At 40.1% G+C, this 16,751-nt stretch overlaps 1 protein-coding gene across 3 annotated transcripts in view; it reads left to right on the top strand.

Annotated features, from left to right (window-relative positions):
- Positions 1-16,751, top strand: part of LARGE1 (LARGE xylosyl- and glucuronyltransferase 1) — a 207,523-nt gene that overhangs the window by 65,888 nt on the left and 124,884 nt on the right. For all 3 annotated transcript variants that reach the window (XM_086468604.1, XM_086468598.1, XM_086468590.1), the window contains exon 4: positions 7,056-7,179. In XM_086468604.1, the coding sequence (XP_086324730.1) occupies positions 7,056-7,179 (124 nt within the window). The remainder of the gene's footprint in view (positions 1-7,055; positions 7,180-16,751) is intronic.

Below are 16,751 nucleotides of genomic sequence, written 5' to 3'. Positions count from 1 at the left end.
ATATTTGTTATACCCCCAACTTTGAGCTAGAGTGCTAGATAGAGAGACACAAAACAGGGGTGCTGGGACATGAAGAATAAAAACTACAGGAGTTTCTATAGATGGAGTGTGCTGTCTCTTGTCTCTTGCATGAATGTACAGCAAATCCTGCATATTGAACATTTCAGCTCTCTCCAGCTCTAAAAAACCAAGCTTCTGACTGTAGTCATACCATAAATACCGTGAGATTTAGGCAAGCTACTTGTTCAAACCGTTTGAGAAACTATATCTGTCTTCAGGTTCCAGAGAGTGGGAAGAGGAGGGAAAAGGGGTGGTGTCATTGATTCCTTATAAAAACACCATAGTTCAGAGATGAGTTTCATTCCCAATGGAAAAGGAGCTTGATTCCAGTTTTGTCTTCAGAAAACGTATGCTCGAGCCTAAAAATCCCAGCAGCTTTTAACACCCAGTTTGACATAACTGACAGTCTGTTCTCAGGAGGAGACTCAGCAGAGCTGGGATAGTGTAGGGTTTGCAGAGCCTGATAAATATGCATTGGCAATGCTCCACAGAAGGAGACCTGTAGAATGAGTACTTCATCCTAGTCTGCAACTTTCCTGGTTTCCTTTCTTGGGCATCTAGTCCCTAATTATGGCAGTTTTTATAATCTGTTGCAGGGGTAAGAAGGAGTTCTGTCTGAGCCAGTTTAACACAGCCAAGCTTGTATCGCTGTGTCCTAAGTGCAACTTAACTTTAGTTTTTCCAAAGCAAAAGACTAAACACTAAAAATTAAAGATACTGAGTCAAATGGGTAAACCAAAATGCAGGTGCTTTAGGAAACAGTGCATGTAGTATTAGTATGCAAAAAGCATCTGCATTTCTTTTTCAAGCAGCATCCTGTGGCTAATAACTGTCCTTGAAACATTTGCAACTACTGGTCCAAGTTACATTGGTTATTTTCAATGTTTCACGCAGATTCTGAAAATTGTAAAGCTTAGATTGTCACAGAAACAGCCCAGGAGTTACAGTTTCATATTGCAGAGATCATTGCTATCTCTGCTTAGGTAAGTCTTGAGTAAGAGCTAAAATTATTTTAATGTACTCTTTATCTTTTGCAGAGACATGCTAAGCACTGTGTTTCATCTGGGAACAAAGAAGGGCCAAAATTACACAATTATAATACGTTGCTTGTTACGTCAGCCTGAGAATCTGTGAAGTTAGCTTCTCTTTTGTGACAGCTAATACTGGCTTCTTCCCCCCATGTTAGTCCCTCTTCTTTGGAGAAGTTGTTGTGATTACTTCTTAGCTGTGTGATCCATCTGTCCTACAGCAATAGTGGCATAGAAATGGTGGTGGGGTTTTGCAGCCTAAACAAAACCCACCAACTAGACAAATGCTTTCTAATAAAAGTAGCCTCTTTGCTTTAAGAAGGCTGCTTATAACCTTAAAGTTATGCATATATCTAAGCATTTTTAAGATGAGGATATGAAACTGCGTTACAGGTTGCTGTATAAATAATAAACTTTTTGTTCTTAGAACAAGTAGAATAAGGCAAAACAAATGAAAATCTGAATTAAATAAAAAGGATGACATGTAATTTCCAAGTAAGAGTCACAAGTCAACACTGGCTGGTGATTAAAGCTTATGTAATCTAATGGTCGTATTCCATGGAGACCACTTTGCCTTAATGGAATTAAATTGGGAATATAAAACCGCTGTCATTGTTTCCAACTGTTCTAACATGTCAGTCTATTTTGTGGGAGATTCTTCTGGCAAAAACTATAAAGCATGAACTGGTTTCTCTGATCCATATAGATGCATCAATAATGCACACTTCTTTTTTGTATTTTCTAGCTATCCTAACAATGGAGGCATAACGGAGAAAGCAATGTTTAAAAAAATTTGCCCATGAAATCTCTTATTATTTCCCAAAGTGCTGCTATGAGTTAACACAAAACAAGAAGATCCATGGATGAGGCAGCTAGTGCATCTTTAAGATCTCTCCAATAGTTTGGGGAGCATTTTAATCAATGCTGCATGTGAAGGGGTATGAAAAATCTGTAATGATTTTCACATTAAAATTCTCCCCATATGAGAGAGGGATTGTCATATGGGCATCAGAAAAAAAAATCCCAAGCTGCCTTTTATAATTTCTCTTTGAAGTTCTTGTAACCATTTGTTACAGATATAAAAGGTATTACCTTGTTGTGCTTCCCTTAATAAAGTATAGGTTTTGGAAATAAACCCCCTGGGCTACTGACCTTTTTATATTCTTAGAAAATAAAATTCCTCTGTTGCAGCGAGAGAACTGTGCAACCAAGCAGCTGCTTTTTGAATTGCTAACAATTGAGCTATGGAATAACACAGAAGGGAAGAGTGAGTCTTGGTTCACTACTCCCTTTTTCAGTTGTAGATTTTTGTATTTAACTATGTGGCAGTGGCTATTTGAAAAGAATGGGCCACAAATGCTTGAGCAAGCAGATCAAAACTCTGATGATGAATAAGAAATTTTGAAATGTAAAAATAAGACGTCATGATAAAAAAATATATAGAAATGGGTACCTCAGAATAGGCTCCTTAAATTCACAGTCTGACTTTTAAAATTACTGACTTCTTTTCATTTTACTAACTTATAAGACCTCAGCAATTCTGAAAATGAGAGCATTCATTTAAGCTCCTATATTTAGGCCTAAGAGCCTATATTTAAGCATCCATGCTTGACAGTCTTGGCCAGAATCTCTTTTCATTCACTTTGGAGAAAAGCAATTTAGGAAAATAAATGTGTGCTCTTTATGTATGGTTTACTTTGTCATATAGTGTTCTGATCTTAAGATAAGTGGAAATAATTTAATATATGAAGATTTGCAGTTTTCTACATAGAGTGGTTTAAAACTTCAGTTTCCACTTGATGGGAGATACTCATATTCTGAAATGGCATTCTTCCACATTGAGACAGCGTGTCAGCATTTTCCATGTAACAGAAACTGAAAAGTTATAGTTGGTAAAAATTGAGATGTTCGATATCTTTGAGGTAAATGAGATTAAGTATTTCTGGACCTTGGGAGAAATTCTCTATCTGTTTCAATACCTGCTTCTGTGGTGAGGAGTCTGGAAGACCTGGGTCTCTCTGTTCTGAAACCTGGGACGCTAGAAACCTTGAGTTCCAAACATACAAAGAATATTGGGATTTTTCCAAAACCTGTGAATTTGTAGGAGAGGTTTATCAGAATTGTCATAGATTGATCTATATTATTCCATAGTTACATATACTGTCACCATTTACAGTATAGTGTTTTCTAGCAGTGTAAGATGTAACCAACTCTACCGTTTGTGGGGGGTTTTTCGCTGTCTTGATGTGTGCAGTGGAAAATGAGTTACATGGCGTAACATATACGTTAGAAATAAACATAACACACAGCTGTGCTTTGAGTTGGTTAGACCAGTTGAAGTCAAAGGAAGTCCACCTCACATCTGAAGTGAAAGAAGAGGAGATTTGTGTTGGTCATCACTTCCTCCGAAACTTGATTTCAGGTTGCCTTCAACCCAAAAAAAGATGTCTTGCACTGAAGTCCTGAGGCTCAGGGAGTTGGAAAAAACCTGTTGGGTCATCTCATTGACTCCCTTGCTACTGCAGGACACCACAGCATTGAAATCCTTTTCATAACTTGATCTACCTTCACAACAGAAAAAAGTCGGGTTTTTTCTTTAACCAGAGCATCATATTTTTCCAGTTTCATGCCACTCAGCTTCCACTATCAAACTTCAGTGTCTTCAGCTGCTCATTAAACTTCTTCAAAGGCCATGCCACCCTTCCTTGTTGCCCAGGTGAGGGGCTCTCAAGCCTCCGTCTGGAAGACTCCAGTATCTCCCCCTGCCTCTCCCAAACTTTTTACACTGTAGCTGCTAAATGCCTGTGAAGGATAGCTATCCCTTAACTTATCATAGGAGCAGTACAGTTTGATTTCAGTTTTATAAACCTTGTATCCCACAATATTTCTGTCCTGGAAGAAGACCAGTCTGAAAAACTGAGTAGCTTTCATTGACACCAAATAGTACAGCAAAACATCTGAGTCTAATGAAATGTAGCTTTCGGTAGAATCCTTCCTTCACAATATCCTGATTGTCACTCCTAATTCTTATAGCCAGTGATTCAATCATGTTGGCAAATAATGATGACAACCCTTTCTCATATCTCTTGAGAAACATTTCTCATCTTATAGAATCTCTTCTCTATCTTTTACAGTGGATGTTGTTTGATCCTTAAGCTTCTGAACTTGTTTCATAAACAGTTTGAAGCAGTCCATATCTTTTAAGCTTTGCATATTGCAGACACCAGAAGAGGTAAAAGATGTCATCTGTGTGTATGCTAGTCCCTTCAGGAGGTCTTCCGGGTTTGAGGCTGTGCTCTGTTGGCTTCTAGCGTTTCACATAACTAAAATCTTGTCTGGAGTAAAATTTTTTGTGGCTGATGCACATTTAGTTGTAGATGTCAGTGGGTCACTATTCTGTTTTGGGGATATATTTTTGTAAGTGATAATCTTCTGCTTTGCCTCTGACACATACTTTCCTTCCAGCTGGATCTTTACCATGAGGCTAACAACTTGAAAGAGATTTCTGTGTAGGAGTACAACTACTCCTTTTTAATTTTTCCCAGTGGGAGCTGAGCTAAAGAAAATGTCACCCACTTGTTCCTATTTAAGTTTCATACACTCTGGGTCATCCAGATAAGTATAAACTGCTACTGAACATCTGAGTGGCTTTGTATCAGATTTTTTCTTTTCAACTAATGTGTTTCATCTTGAAATATTTTATAACAAATTCATTTAACTAAATGATGATTTGAAATAAGATGTAGCTTTCTTGGTTTTAAGTGGTTTTTTTACTCTTCTTATTCTACTTCACAATAAATAGATAAATTACCCTGAAAAAAAAAGGAAAATAAACTACTAAAGAACATCAGCTGGGAAATAGTCCTGCCAGATACCAGACTCAGCCCCTGCTAAGCGGAGGGACTTGTGTGGAATGCGTATGGTGACATTCAACACTTATTTGCCATGAGATACTGCTTTGCCTGTACCCAAAGCCCCCGGTGTTGTACTTTGTTTCTCTTGGCCTTTTCTCTGCTAATGAAGTGTATTTCCTGATCACTGCTATTTCCCGTTTTTTTTCTTGGCCAGGTGCCTGGTTACTGCAGAATCTGCATGACCCAGGATGTCCTCTTCTTCTTTCCTGCTGGGCTGGCGAAGCAGATATAATTGCTGTGATCCCTTTAGCTTGGTAATGGGACACTCAGCATCTGGCAGCTTATGCCTTTGCCTCTGCCCTCCTCACTCCAGGGCAAGCTGGAGATTGAAAGACTTTTGTCTTTTTGGAAAGCATGTTGTGGCTTAGTGTTTTGAATATTGTTAAATGCAGATCAGCTAGGGGTTTATCCCACCATCATGATTATCTCATATATAAGGCTTCTAACCAGCCCTTTTCTGCTTTTCCTATAAGCACGTAATTTGATTCACAGAGCCCTTGAGGCCAGTACAACAGTTTCCTTGGCATCCCTGGGTGTTGATTGGATCTTAGGTGCAGTATTTCTAACAGTACAAAATCCAGCCATACATCGCTTCTCACAACATTCTCCTGTATGATACTGTGAACCATTATATGTATTTTTACGTCTTCTTGTGGACTTTGTTGAGTGAGAAACAGTATTACATGTCAAAGCAAGAAGAGTAGCATTAAAGAGAAAGATACACATTGTTCATTAGTGCAGGAAATGGAGAAAGAAATAACCTTAATCTTTTGGGTTAAGCCCAAAAGTGTAATGGACATACATTGGCCTGAACTAACATAGATTTCCTCACTTCTTGTTCACAGAACAGAATGTAGTAGCGTCAGTCATCTTCCAGTTTAACCAGCATCTGAAACTAAATGCTCCTCCTTTTAGATGAAAAATATCAGTTAACAAGTACACTCATTTACCTTTAGAAATTTCACAGAAGTGAGACTCCACTATTCCACCCTAGGGATTGAAGAAAGGTTGAGCCAATACTAAAGTCTAAATGAAAAATCTGTCTTCTTAGTGGCTTTTGCAAACTAAGTCCTTCTTTGCTGAGAAGGAAAGTTGCTAAACTAGGGATAAACATGGAAGACTACAAATCGTGACTGACTTCCACTGGCAGGTTTTCATACTGCTACCAGAGAAGTTGAGTAAATATCAGACTTTATCACTTACTGTCCCTTAAAGGGAGAAGCGAGGTTAAGGGATTTAAACATGGTGTTTATAATGTCCAAGTTCACATTACTATATAAAAATCCATACACTTTGTCAAACGTTGCCATATTGCTGATACTGCCTTCACTCATCTGGTTTTGAAGCTTTTCACTTAGCCCAAGTCCTGTAACTACAGAGGTGAACCGAAATCTGGTGTTCTGAAGTAAAATATTTTCTTTCTTTCTGCTTTTTGTCAACCCTCCCTCCCTCTTAGGATCAAGGATGTGGGGAGATTTACAGTCTCCATTCTATTCATTATGCCAGTAGCTAGAAGGCACTCACTGGAAACCTCTAATTTTGGGTTTCCATAGGACAGCTGTTGATACCCTGAAGTTGCTTTGTAGAAAAGATGTGTGTAAACTCAATGGTCCTGGAATTTCACCTCATTCAGATGATTGTTTTTTAACCTTCCCTTTCACCCCAACTTCTCCACAGACAACTGTTCTTACCACAAAGATAAATTACCAGGTTGACCTAGAAACTGAAAGCAATCACTTTCACAGCTCAAGTCCCCGAAGGGGAATTAACTTGGCCTCCTTTTAAGGAGCCAGTAGAAGGGACCAGATCCTTAGCTGTTATATCACCGCATTTCACTGAAGTCAAAGGAATTGTATTTATTTGCAACCACCCAGAAACTGATGCAGTATTTCTATTATTCTCATGTTTATTCAAATTGTAAGTATCTCAGCATTTTGACCATAGAGCAGGACTCCACTGAACATGCTATATGCTCTACCTTGAGACCTTAGACGTAAGTAAATAGGAATTAGAAAACTTTTAACTAATGCACTTCTCTCCCTTCTCATATCAGGCGAAACCCACTCCACTTCCACCTCATCGCAGATTCAATTGCCAAACAGATCCTGGCGACTCTGTTCCAGACATGGATGGTCCCTGCTGTGCGTATAGACTTCTATGATGCAGATGAGCTCAAGGTAAAGAAAGACAAACACAAATGTTACTCATACACTTCTGGTTTCATGTCATCCCTTTTTTATTCATCTCTGAATTGGTGACTTGTGGGAGAAGTGCTGGCTAAAATATTCTCCCTGGCTAAAACTAATTCTAAGCCACATGATTGTAACCCGAGTTACACTTAACTAGAATATACTAAATGGACAAAATCAGTGCATTTTCTCTGCTAATGGAATGTGTTGTTTAGCAGCTTAGAATTTTACCTGCTACCAAGACGATTCTAGCTCTCCAGGTTGAATTGCATCTGATCACATTATGTTTTGGTAAGGATACTTCTTTCTGGTAACAGTGGTGGAATCTTAAGTATCTCGTTCAATAAGCCCGAGTCTGTTACTGGAAACACTGAACTTCCCTGCATTTCTTAAGCATGGGTGTGTAACACCGTAAGTACACACACTCTAACGAGGTATCAATATTACATTTTGAAATAGCTACCTTTTTTATCTGGATGCCCTTTCAAAAGGAATGCATATGAAGAAAGGAGAGTTCCAAGGGGGAAAAAAATATCACATACTCAAAGCATAAAGTAATTATCTTTTCATAGTTAGAAAGTTTAAATTAGATCACGGAGGCACAGCATTGAATTTGAGCTGCACGTTTTTTAGCTGTGGAGGTAGAATGAAGTATTCAGATTTTAGCATTAGTTGGCGGCAATGATTTGTATGACTTACCAGACTGTTCTGAATAGCACCCTGCAACAAGGAAAAAACAAAATTTAGGAAATTGCTGTGCTGATTAGGGGGTAAATTCAAAGCACACCGTGTTGTAGAATATTGAGTACAAAAAGTTGTAGAATGAGATGGAAAAGGGGAAAAATGATCCTTGAGAAAAATATTTTGTTTCCAGCTGTTTTTATTGTTTTACTGATCCTTCTATATGAAGCCATAAGCTGATATTAACCTAATTAGCTAGAGATCTCCCTTCTGTTCTTTATAGCTTAATAGCAAGGAGGAGTTTTGTTCTTGTGAATCTTGTATGTGTCTATATTACATGTGCTTTTCTGCAAATTGTAGGGTTTTACAGTGCTTAATTAGCCTCTCAGCTGGGCAAGACAGACCTCTTAGTGTTTTCCTTCTGGTCATTTGGGTATGGTCCAATCTAGTTAAGTAAATAATAACCAAGAGAGCTTTACTTCAGTGATCTCCAACTATCTGATTTATAGGCAAAACACTGTGCAGATATAAAGCTACAGAGCAAAGTCTTGTTTTGTCCCTCCCTCTTCACTTAACTTTAATTTTTATATGGCTGGTGACATAAAGCAACACTGTACTGTCTTACATATAACACATTGGCTTTAGGTTGGAGAGGACTTTCTTACTGGATGCAGGTATTGACACATAAATATGTCTTTCCAGGTCTGCCAGTCTTGCTCAGAGCTCATCATACTGCATACCAAGCAATTTCCCTGATTTCGGTAGCCAAAAACCACGGTATAAATTAGTACTCGGAATAGGTGAATGTGACAGACACTGAGAAAGGACAGCAAAGAGCTGTAAATATAAATGGAGCTTTGAAAAGCCAGGTATGGTGCTGGCTTATATCCAGATCATTCTGCAAGTTTTAGCAAAGAAGACAGAGGAGCGTTTTACAGACAGCTGTAGAAGCTCATCTCATTTGTTTCCTATATAGCCTCTAGAGAGGATTTAATGATTGTTTCAGGTTCATGTATTTCACCTGTACTCTTGGGAGCTATATTATGCTGTCCAGTGTTAGGAAAACATAGAGGTGATGCTGGAATGTTTACTAGAAAGTCTACCTTTCTCTGAAATGATCTAGTGTTACAGTATGTACTGTGTTCCAGTTTTGATGACTCTCCATAGTTCTTTTTTAAACCTGTAATCAATACCAATTGTTGACATTTAAAAGGGTTTAGCTTGAGAATTTTCTGCTTAGCTTTCATTCACCAGTGTTTCATTGTTTTAGAACACATCTTAGCTGCTACACAAAACATTTCATTTCGTGTTTGGTTTTTTTCCCTTTGGATATATATGAGATTTCAGCCTCTTACTTTTATTGCAGCAGAAGCTGGCATGTTAGCTTAAGCCCTTAAATCCTAGGAAAAGTCCTGCTTCTGCTTCTGCTCCTGCTCCTGTTCCTGCTCAAACAGTGGAAGGGAGCACAAAATGTTAGATCCTCCATAAATAATACGGATGCTTTTTTGTTTTCAAGTAGCTATTTAGAATTCAGGCAACAGTTTCCACTACAGTATTAATTTTTTAAAAGGCAGGATTTGGAGACTAAAATACTTGGCAATTTTTCTTAACATATGCTGCAGTTCTTAAAATACTTTTGTTTAGCTTAGAGTTAGAGCAACCAGTGTCCTGAAGGAAGGTTTACAAAATAACGCTTGGTCATAGGTGTTGTTTTCTCTCAGGTTTTAGAGGAGAACTGGCCGCTTCACTGCAAGAAAGGGAAAACAAAGTACCACTGATTATTGCAGAATTTCTCGGGCCAGGAAACTGACATAACCTAGTTTGTCTGCTGCTGTGAATTAAGCATGTCAGATGTTCCTTTTAAAATTTAGGGAAGACTGATTTTTCCTCTTGAAAGATGACACAGCTGTTCATGTTCATCCTGCATCACAAAGAGCCTACCTTCATTCTCTCCGTAGAGGCAGGTGCTGCCAAACTAACACTAGCCTGGTTGGAATAGGGATGAAGCACAGAAAGGGATGGCCAGGGAGATGTTTGTCTTTGCTTGCGGCACATGATAGGGAAGGGGGTGAAAGAGGAGGAGATTTGGTTGTGGAGCTGAGCCAAGATAACATTTCCAGGAAAAGGGTCAGACACAGTTGAGGTGGGAGCTTGCTGGATATATTTCTTTGAAACATCTAGTTTGATGATTTTAACAGACAGTTCTACTAAGATGCTTGTGACATCCCCCAGCATAACTTAGCCTGTCTCCTCATTGCCTTACTAATAACCACAAGGGAGATCTATGCTTAAAAGCTCTCCCTCAACTTAGCAGCTGTTCAGATTGTAAACTGTACTGCCAGTGTAACTCTCTCCCACTAACTAAACTTGCTCCACACAGTTAGTAATCAGCAATAAGCGTCTTTGAAATGTAGGCAGCTGATAACGGTGCCAAGTAATTGAGCCATTCCACAGGTGCAGACTTCATTCATGTTCTGCTCAGCATGGCCCACACATAACTCTTCCAAAGTTATGTGGTCACATAAGGCTGTAATTACAAGCTGGAAAGTTACTTGGCAGTGTAGATTCACTTTATATGATCACATTAGTCGTGTTATTCAGCTTTGGTCCTAATGCGGTAGATATAGCTATAACAGCAGTGCATTCCACAAAATAACTGGAAACTGAAAATTGTCTTCTTTGAACATTGAATAAAAGAAAAAAAACATACCTGTGAAAGATTGATCTAAAAGACCCATTACAGCTGTGGCTTGCAAATATCAGGCTGCAGGATATTGTGGTTTTTTCAGTTCAACCTTACATGAAGAAACTCCAGAGCTAACCATTGAAGATGTGCAACATGAGCACTTAGCTTCTACACTTCATTATTCAGCGTGGATCTCATGTCAGTTCACTTACAAGGAAGTATAGGCATTAAACCCATTCTGATCTGCGTTGTCCCAGAGCAGCAGGAGCAGCGGATAAAGCGGTACTGTATGTGTGATGTGTGGAATACAGATGAGGTGAGTTTGTTTTCCCAGATGTTGCCTGACAGACTGCTGACAATATCAGGTGAACTGAGGGAAGCAGAAGGTAGAATGAGCCATTGCCTGCTCTACTGTGTGTAAATCTTGATGGCCCAGCTAAACATAGTCTCTTCATCACTGGTAAAGCAGAAAAGCCATGTCCTTTAAATAGTTCAGCCCACAAACATGCTGCAATTGATCTGTGAACTTGAAGGTAGGGATGGCGGATAGGTTTTTGCAATAGATGAGCATTTGACCTGAAAGTGAAATACAAAAAGCTCCATACTTTGCTGCATATATAGACAATATTCCAGCTTTTACTGTTCCCAGAAACAATAGACCGGAAATCTCACTACCAGTGCTGCCTTAGGTGATTTCATACCAGAAATGTTGATGTAGTCTGCACACTCAGTCGGTATCGGTGGTGTGATCCAGAGAGCAAAATCAAGCTGGGATAATGTGTGGCATAAATATCACTTAACTTTAGGCATTTACTTAAGCATGAGATGAGTCACTCCTTAGCCACTTCCATCCTTACTGTGAAGGCAGTTCACTAGGTCAGATGTTGACATCATTTGGTCAGCTAGATGGGCAAGGGCTATGAGATTTAAGCACAAAAATAAAGTTTAATTCCTTAATTATAATTGTAGTGAGGCTGGGTCTCAGGGCAGTGCCTGTGTGCACTCCCAGTGCACTTAAGTTACTAATTCCCAGACTGGTACAGGAACTTCCAGGCTAGTCGTCTGCATAGATGAGATAAAGGGCTGATTTGAGACAGCAGACCAAGTTGAAACTAGGCGATTGACTGAACTGCTGGCCCTCTGCAGAAGTATTTGAAAGATTGTTACAGGAGCTGTCCCCATGGGAATTTCAGACAGTTCTTGAGATTTCCCAGGCGGTCCCTGCTGTGCCTAGACCAATATGTATGTTCAAATCTGTTGATTAACATCCTGGAGAGAGAATTTGGTTGTTCCAGAGATTCCCAGACAGTTCCTGCTGCAAAGTTAATCAATTCACCAAGGGCAAATCACGCTTGACAGACCTGGTCGCCTTCTACGGCAAAGTAACCTGCTCAGTTGATGTGGGGCAAGCGGTTGACTGTCTACCTGGATTTCTCCAGCGCTTCTGATACAGTTCCCCACAGCCTCCTCCTAGAGAAACTGATGCGTTACAGTCTAGACAAGTGATCTGTACGGTGGGTGGGGAACTGGCTGGCAGGCCGCACGCAGAGGATGGTGGTAAATAGCTCTTTTTCAAGCTGGCAACCTGTCACAACTGGCGTCCCCCAAGGATCGATATTGAGCCCAACACTGTTTAATAGCTTCATAAGTGATCTGGATGATGGGATCAAGTGTACCCTGATGAAGTCTGCTGATAATACCAAACTGAGTGGGGAAGTGGACGCTTCGGAAGGGAGAGCCACCCTGCAGGAAGACCTGGATAGGCTGGAAGAGTGGGCTAGCAAGAACCTTATGGAGTTCAACAAGGATAAGGGTAAAGACATAATCCAGGAGTGCAGCACACACTGGGATCTACCTGACTGAGAAGCAGCTCTGTGGAAAAGGACCTGGGGGTCCTGGCAGAAAACATCCTCAATATGAGTGAACAGTGTGCTGCAGCAGCAAAGAAAACTAACAGGATGCTGGGTTGCATCAACAAGGGCAGCAGCAGCAGAGATAAAGAAGTCATTATCCCACACTACTCAGCATTTGTCAGACCACACGTGGGATACTGTGTTCAGTTTTGGTCCCTGCTAATGCAAAAAAGATGTGGACGGGGTGGAGAGGGTCCAGAGAAAGGACACAAAGGTGATCAAAGGACTGGGAAGCCTGCCATATGAGGAAGGGCTGAGAGAACTGGGTTTGTTCAGCCTTGAGAAAAGGCGGCTTAAGGGAGACCTTATCACCATGTTCCGGTATTTAAAGGGTGGCTACAAAGAAGATGGAGACTCCCATTTTACAAAGAGTCACATGGAAAAGACAGGAGTAATGGGTACAAGTAACTCCTGGGGAGATTCTGATTGGACACAGGAGGAAAATTTTTCACAGCAAGGTCAGCCATTGGAATAATCTCCCCAGGGAAGTGGTGGATTCCCCAATATTGGACACAAGATCCAACTGGCCAGGGTGCTGGGCCATCTTGTCTAGACCATGGTTTTGCCAAGAAAGGTTGGACCAGATGATACTTGAGGTGCCTTTCAACCTGGTATTTATGATTCTATAAATTGTACAAGTGTAAGACAATCAATAGAAACAGTTCATACATGTGTAGAAATGGTCATGTAGGACAGTCTTTTGTACGTACTTAAGGTAGTTAGGAAATGTTTTGTATGTAGGTTAAAGTAATCTATAGTCATAGATTATGTATGTCTTGCAGTGGTCATATAGGACCACAGGCCAGCTGGATTATAGAAATTGGACAGAACCATGTTTTAGGGAGTCTCACCCAATCTGACTAAGATGCCCCTGCAAGGACCCTTACCATGGAGACTCCCTTCACCATCCAGACAGCAACCAAATGTCCTGTTTGAGAAATTTTCTTGTCCATGCAAGAGTTACCGTAAGCCATTATCCCAGTAATGTCAGTTAGCTGTTTTAAAGTATGCTCTGTTTCTAAGTGTCTGTGCAACAAATGACACCAAAAGCAAATCAAATGCCATGAAATTTTTTGCTACCTGTGGAAGCGTTTCCAAGGAATGATAGTATTGGTGTTGCCATATTTATCACACATTGTCATATACCGATTTTGGAACCATGTTTAGGAAGGTACTTCCAACAGAACTGTAGATTCCACCTGCTGAATAATGGGAAAGAGGGACCTGATTGATGTGGGAAGATGTGAGATGGTATTTGATGAACGGATTACCTTAGTGTTAGTCACATCAACTGCAGAGGGTAACAATGACAGCAGTTGATAAAGCCTTGAACAACAAAACTGGCCAGCATTCTCCTGTGTGCTACTGTCTTCCTGGTCAAGCAGTTCTACCGGACATTGCAGAAGCATCCATCCATAAGAGTTTATTTTCGCAGGACTAGTGACTGGCTACTAACTGTCACAGATTATAACAGTTAGACTATATTTGCATTGCACTGCGTGCAGATTATGTATTGTTCAAGGGCAGTGCATAATTGTTTGTCTGTTTAGTAGTTCACTGTATGCCTCAGAGGCAGACATACAAAGTTATAAAGCAGGCATACATTACTTTCTTTTCCTCTTCATATGCAAGATCTAATTGCTATTAATGCAATACAGGATGTGAAACACAGCATCTGTTTATGTTTACATTTGTTTACACAGTGGTAGGTTTTCAGTTAGGTATTTCTACAGCACTGTGGTTTTGGTCAAATACTGTCGCATGTTATGGTGGGCTTTCAATGCTCCTGCATTTTACCAGCCTTTTGTCTTTCTGTAAACTGGCCTACTGCATACATCAGTGAAATAATAGGCATAGACTGCTGTTTCTTCCTGCCCTTTCCCTTTCTCTTTTACAGAATAATTTTTAAAAAATATATACGAATTTAAGATTTTGAAAACCAAAGTCTATAATCAAAACATGCGAATTTTCATAACTTTCATGGCTTAGTTTTAGACTTGAGTTTCCACATTATAGTTGAGATTTTGTGTATTTGCTGATGAACACATTGAATACTAGAGATGTGAAGTCTCAGGTGATAAGATATGCTTGTGGTTATGATACAATGCTACCATGCTAAGAACAGGGTCTTTTATCCATGGGTTTCATTACAGATGACTGGACATTAACAGACTAGGTTTTGTAAGCCAAGATATTTTCCTTTAGGCTGTTTGGGAGGAAATGAGTATCCACCAAGAAACAGATAGCAATTCAAACTCCCCAGCACAGTGGAACCTTTGTGAAGTGGTCAGAATATATCCGTGCAGACTGAGTAGCCTAAGTAGTACTTCCTCTGCCCTCCCAGTCCCTTTTCTGCACAAAAAAAGCCATGCAACATTACAAATTATTATTAGATGTATTTTCCATTATTGTATTCAGGCCTAGAATATGAAAAAAAGTAATTTTATATGAAATCACATTGGGCCTTAAATTTTTGTCTATTCAGAAATGGCAGTGATGGAAGAAGTGTTGTGGAAATCAGTGAGGCTGGTCAGAAATTGGTCATGAGAATGGGAGTCATGGTGCCATGACTTCCTTAATGATAACTGACAGTTGTCATCTGCTTAGTGACATCTAGCTTTCATTAGCAGCCTCAGCTCTGACTTTGTCTGTGGGGGAGGCAAGATACCAACAGTTGAATAGATTTTGGTAGATTTTTATGTAATTTCTGCTTAGATTTACAAGTGTTGTCAGTTAATTTAAGATTTAGAACTCTAGGGACTTGGTATACTGGGATGAAGCCCTGCGTGATGCAAGAAGATGCAGTATGTCCTGGACCAATTTCAAGGGTCCCAGTCTGCCCACTCTGTTATATTGTGTAGTGCTTCTACTGCACAACTGGCTATTCCCAAAGAAAGCTTCGTGCCTGGCTTTATAAACCCGTTACACTTTCCTACTGTTCCTGGTGTTTGGGAAACATTGGAGTTCTTTATGAATCTTATAACTTATCTCTAAACATTGTGGGCTTCTCTGTAGCTCCATCTTTTTCTTGATTCTAGGAAAAAGCAATACAGTCACTATGTACTACATCCACCAGGAAGCCAGGGTAGCTGCTCTTTTAACGTATGTAAAGTGAAGAATAAAGAGCCAGCTCTCTTCTACTGTGTCACGGACACACCCACACAACAAGCAGAACAGTCACTCGAACACCCCTACAGGCCTGAGGAAACCACAAGTGAGGATGCCAGGCAGAGACATTCACAAAACAGACAGAGCAACTACTTTATTCCAACTAAAGTTAGATAGCACTCCTATAGACGAAAATAAGGTTCAGATGTCAGTTGAGAATATATTACTACATAGCTGTCTTAAGAATTCCTAAATTATTCAAAAAGGCCTGTTAGGAAAATAATCCAAAATGTGCACTTGTTCACCCACAAAAGGAGGAAATCTCTCACTCAAGGGTATGGTACCCAGAGGCTATAATCACTCACCCAAAAGGGTGAGGGCTTATTCAAGGATATATCCAGAAGAAATCACTCACCCAAGATGGGAGGTGAGGCACTCAACCCCGGGAAGTTTCCTCAGGCAGCATCCCGACCCAAGGGGAGAGTCCCTGACTGCAGACTCGGTGCTCAGAGGAGGACCGACTCTAATCCACTCTCCTGCAGGGGCCCCATTTATACCCAAGTCGAGTCTGGCCTGTGGTCATTTTTAAGTAAGTTTGTGCCAGCAGGAGCCGGGTGTTTTGTCTAATCTTCTGAAAGACCTGATCGTTATCCGGTTTTTAGCAAGCCCGGTTTTTAGCGAGCCCTGGTAGTTTTCAGGTCTGGGTGGGGGCGGGTGCACCTGCCACACACTGACATCACCCACATTTGTATCATAGTAGCTGACAGTGACATTTCAATAGCAAGGATTCCTGTTTGGCATTCAGCTTCTTAAACGTCACTCTCATTGCAGCAACATGTGCTGCACCTCCAGGGAAGGCTATTTTAGCAGAGAATGGGAAAAAGATGAATAACTGTACATGAGGTTTTCCAAAAATTATTCTAAAATTATCCAATGTGCCATGGAAAAAAGTTAAAAACACAGTGTCTCTGACTGCTGCAACTATCTTTGTGCTATGTATCTCCATTACAGCAACCACTTTCTGAGAACTTTATCATCCATCCATGAGAAATGAAAGTATTTTGCTATCCTAACGTTGAACGTATGGAAATTATTTGACATTTTGATCTGCATAAGGAGTACAGATTGTTTATCCCCTGTACTTGCTGGGGCAAGTTAATGGTGATCCTGTG

Source organism: Leptosomus discolor, chromosome 1, assembly GCF_034619465.1.
Source record: "Leptosomus discolor isolate bLepDis1 chromosome 1, bLepDis1.hap2, whole genome shotgun sequence".
Lineage (NCBI taxonomy): Eukaryota > Metazoa > Chordata > Aves > Leptosomiformes > Leptosomidae > Leptosomus > Leptosomus discolor.
Note: the sequence above shows the minus strand (reverse complement) of the source record. Positions and strands in the feature narration are given on the sequence as shown.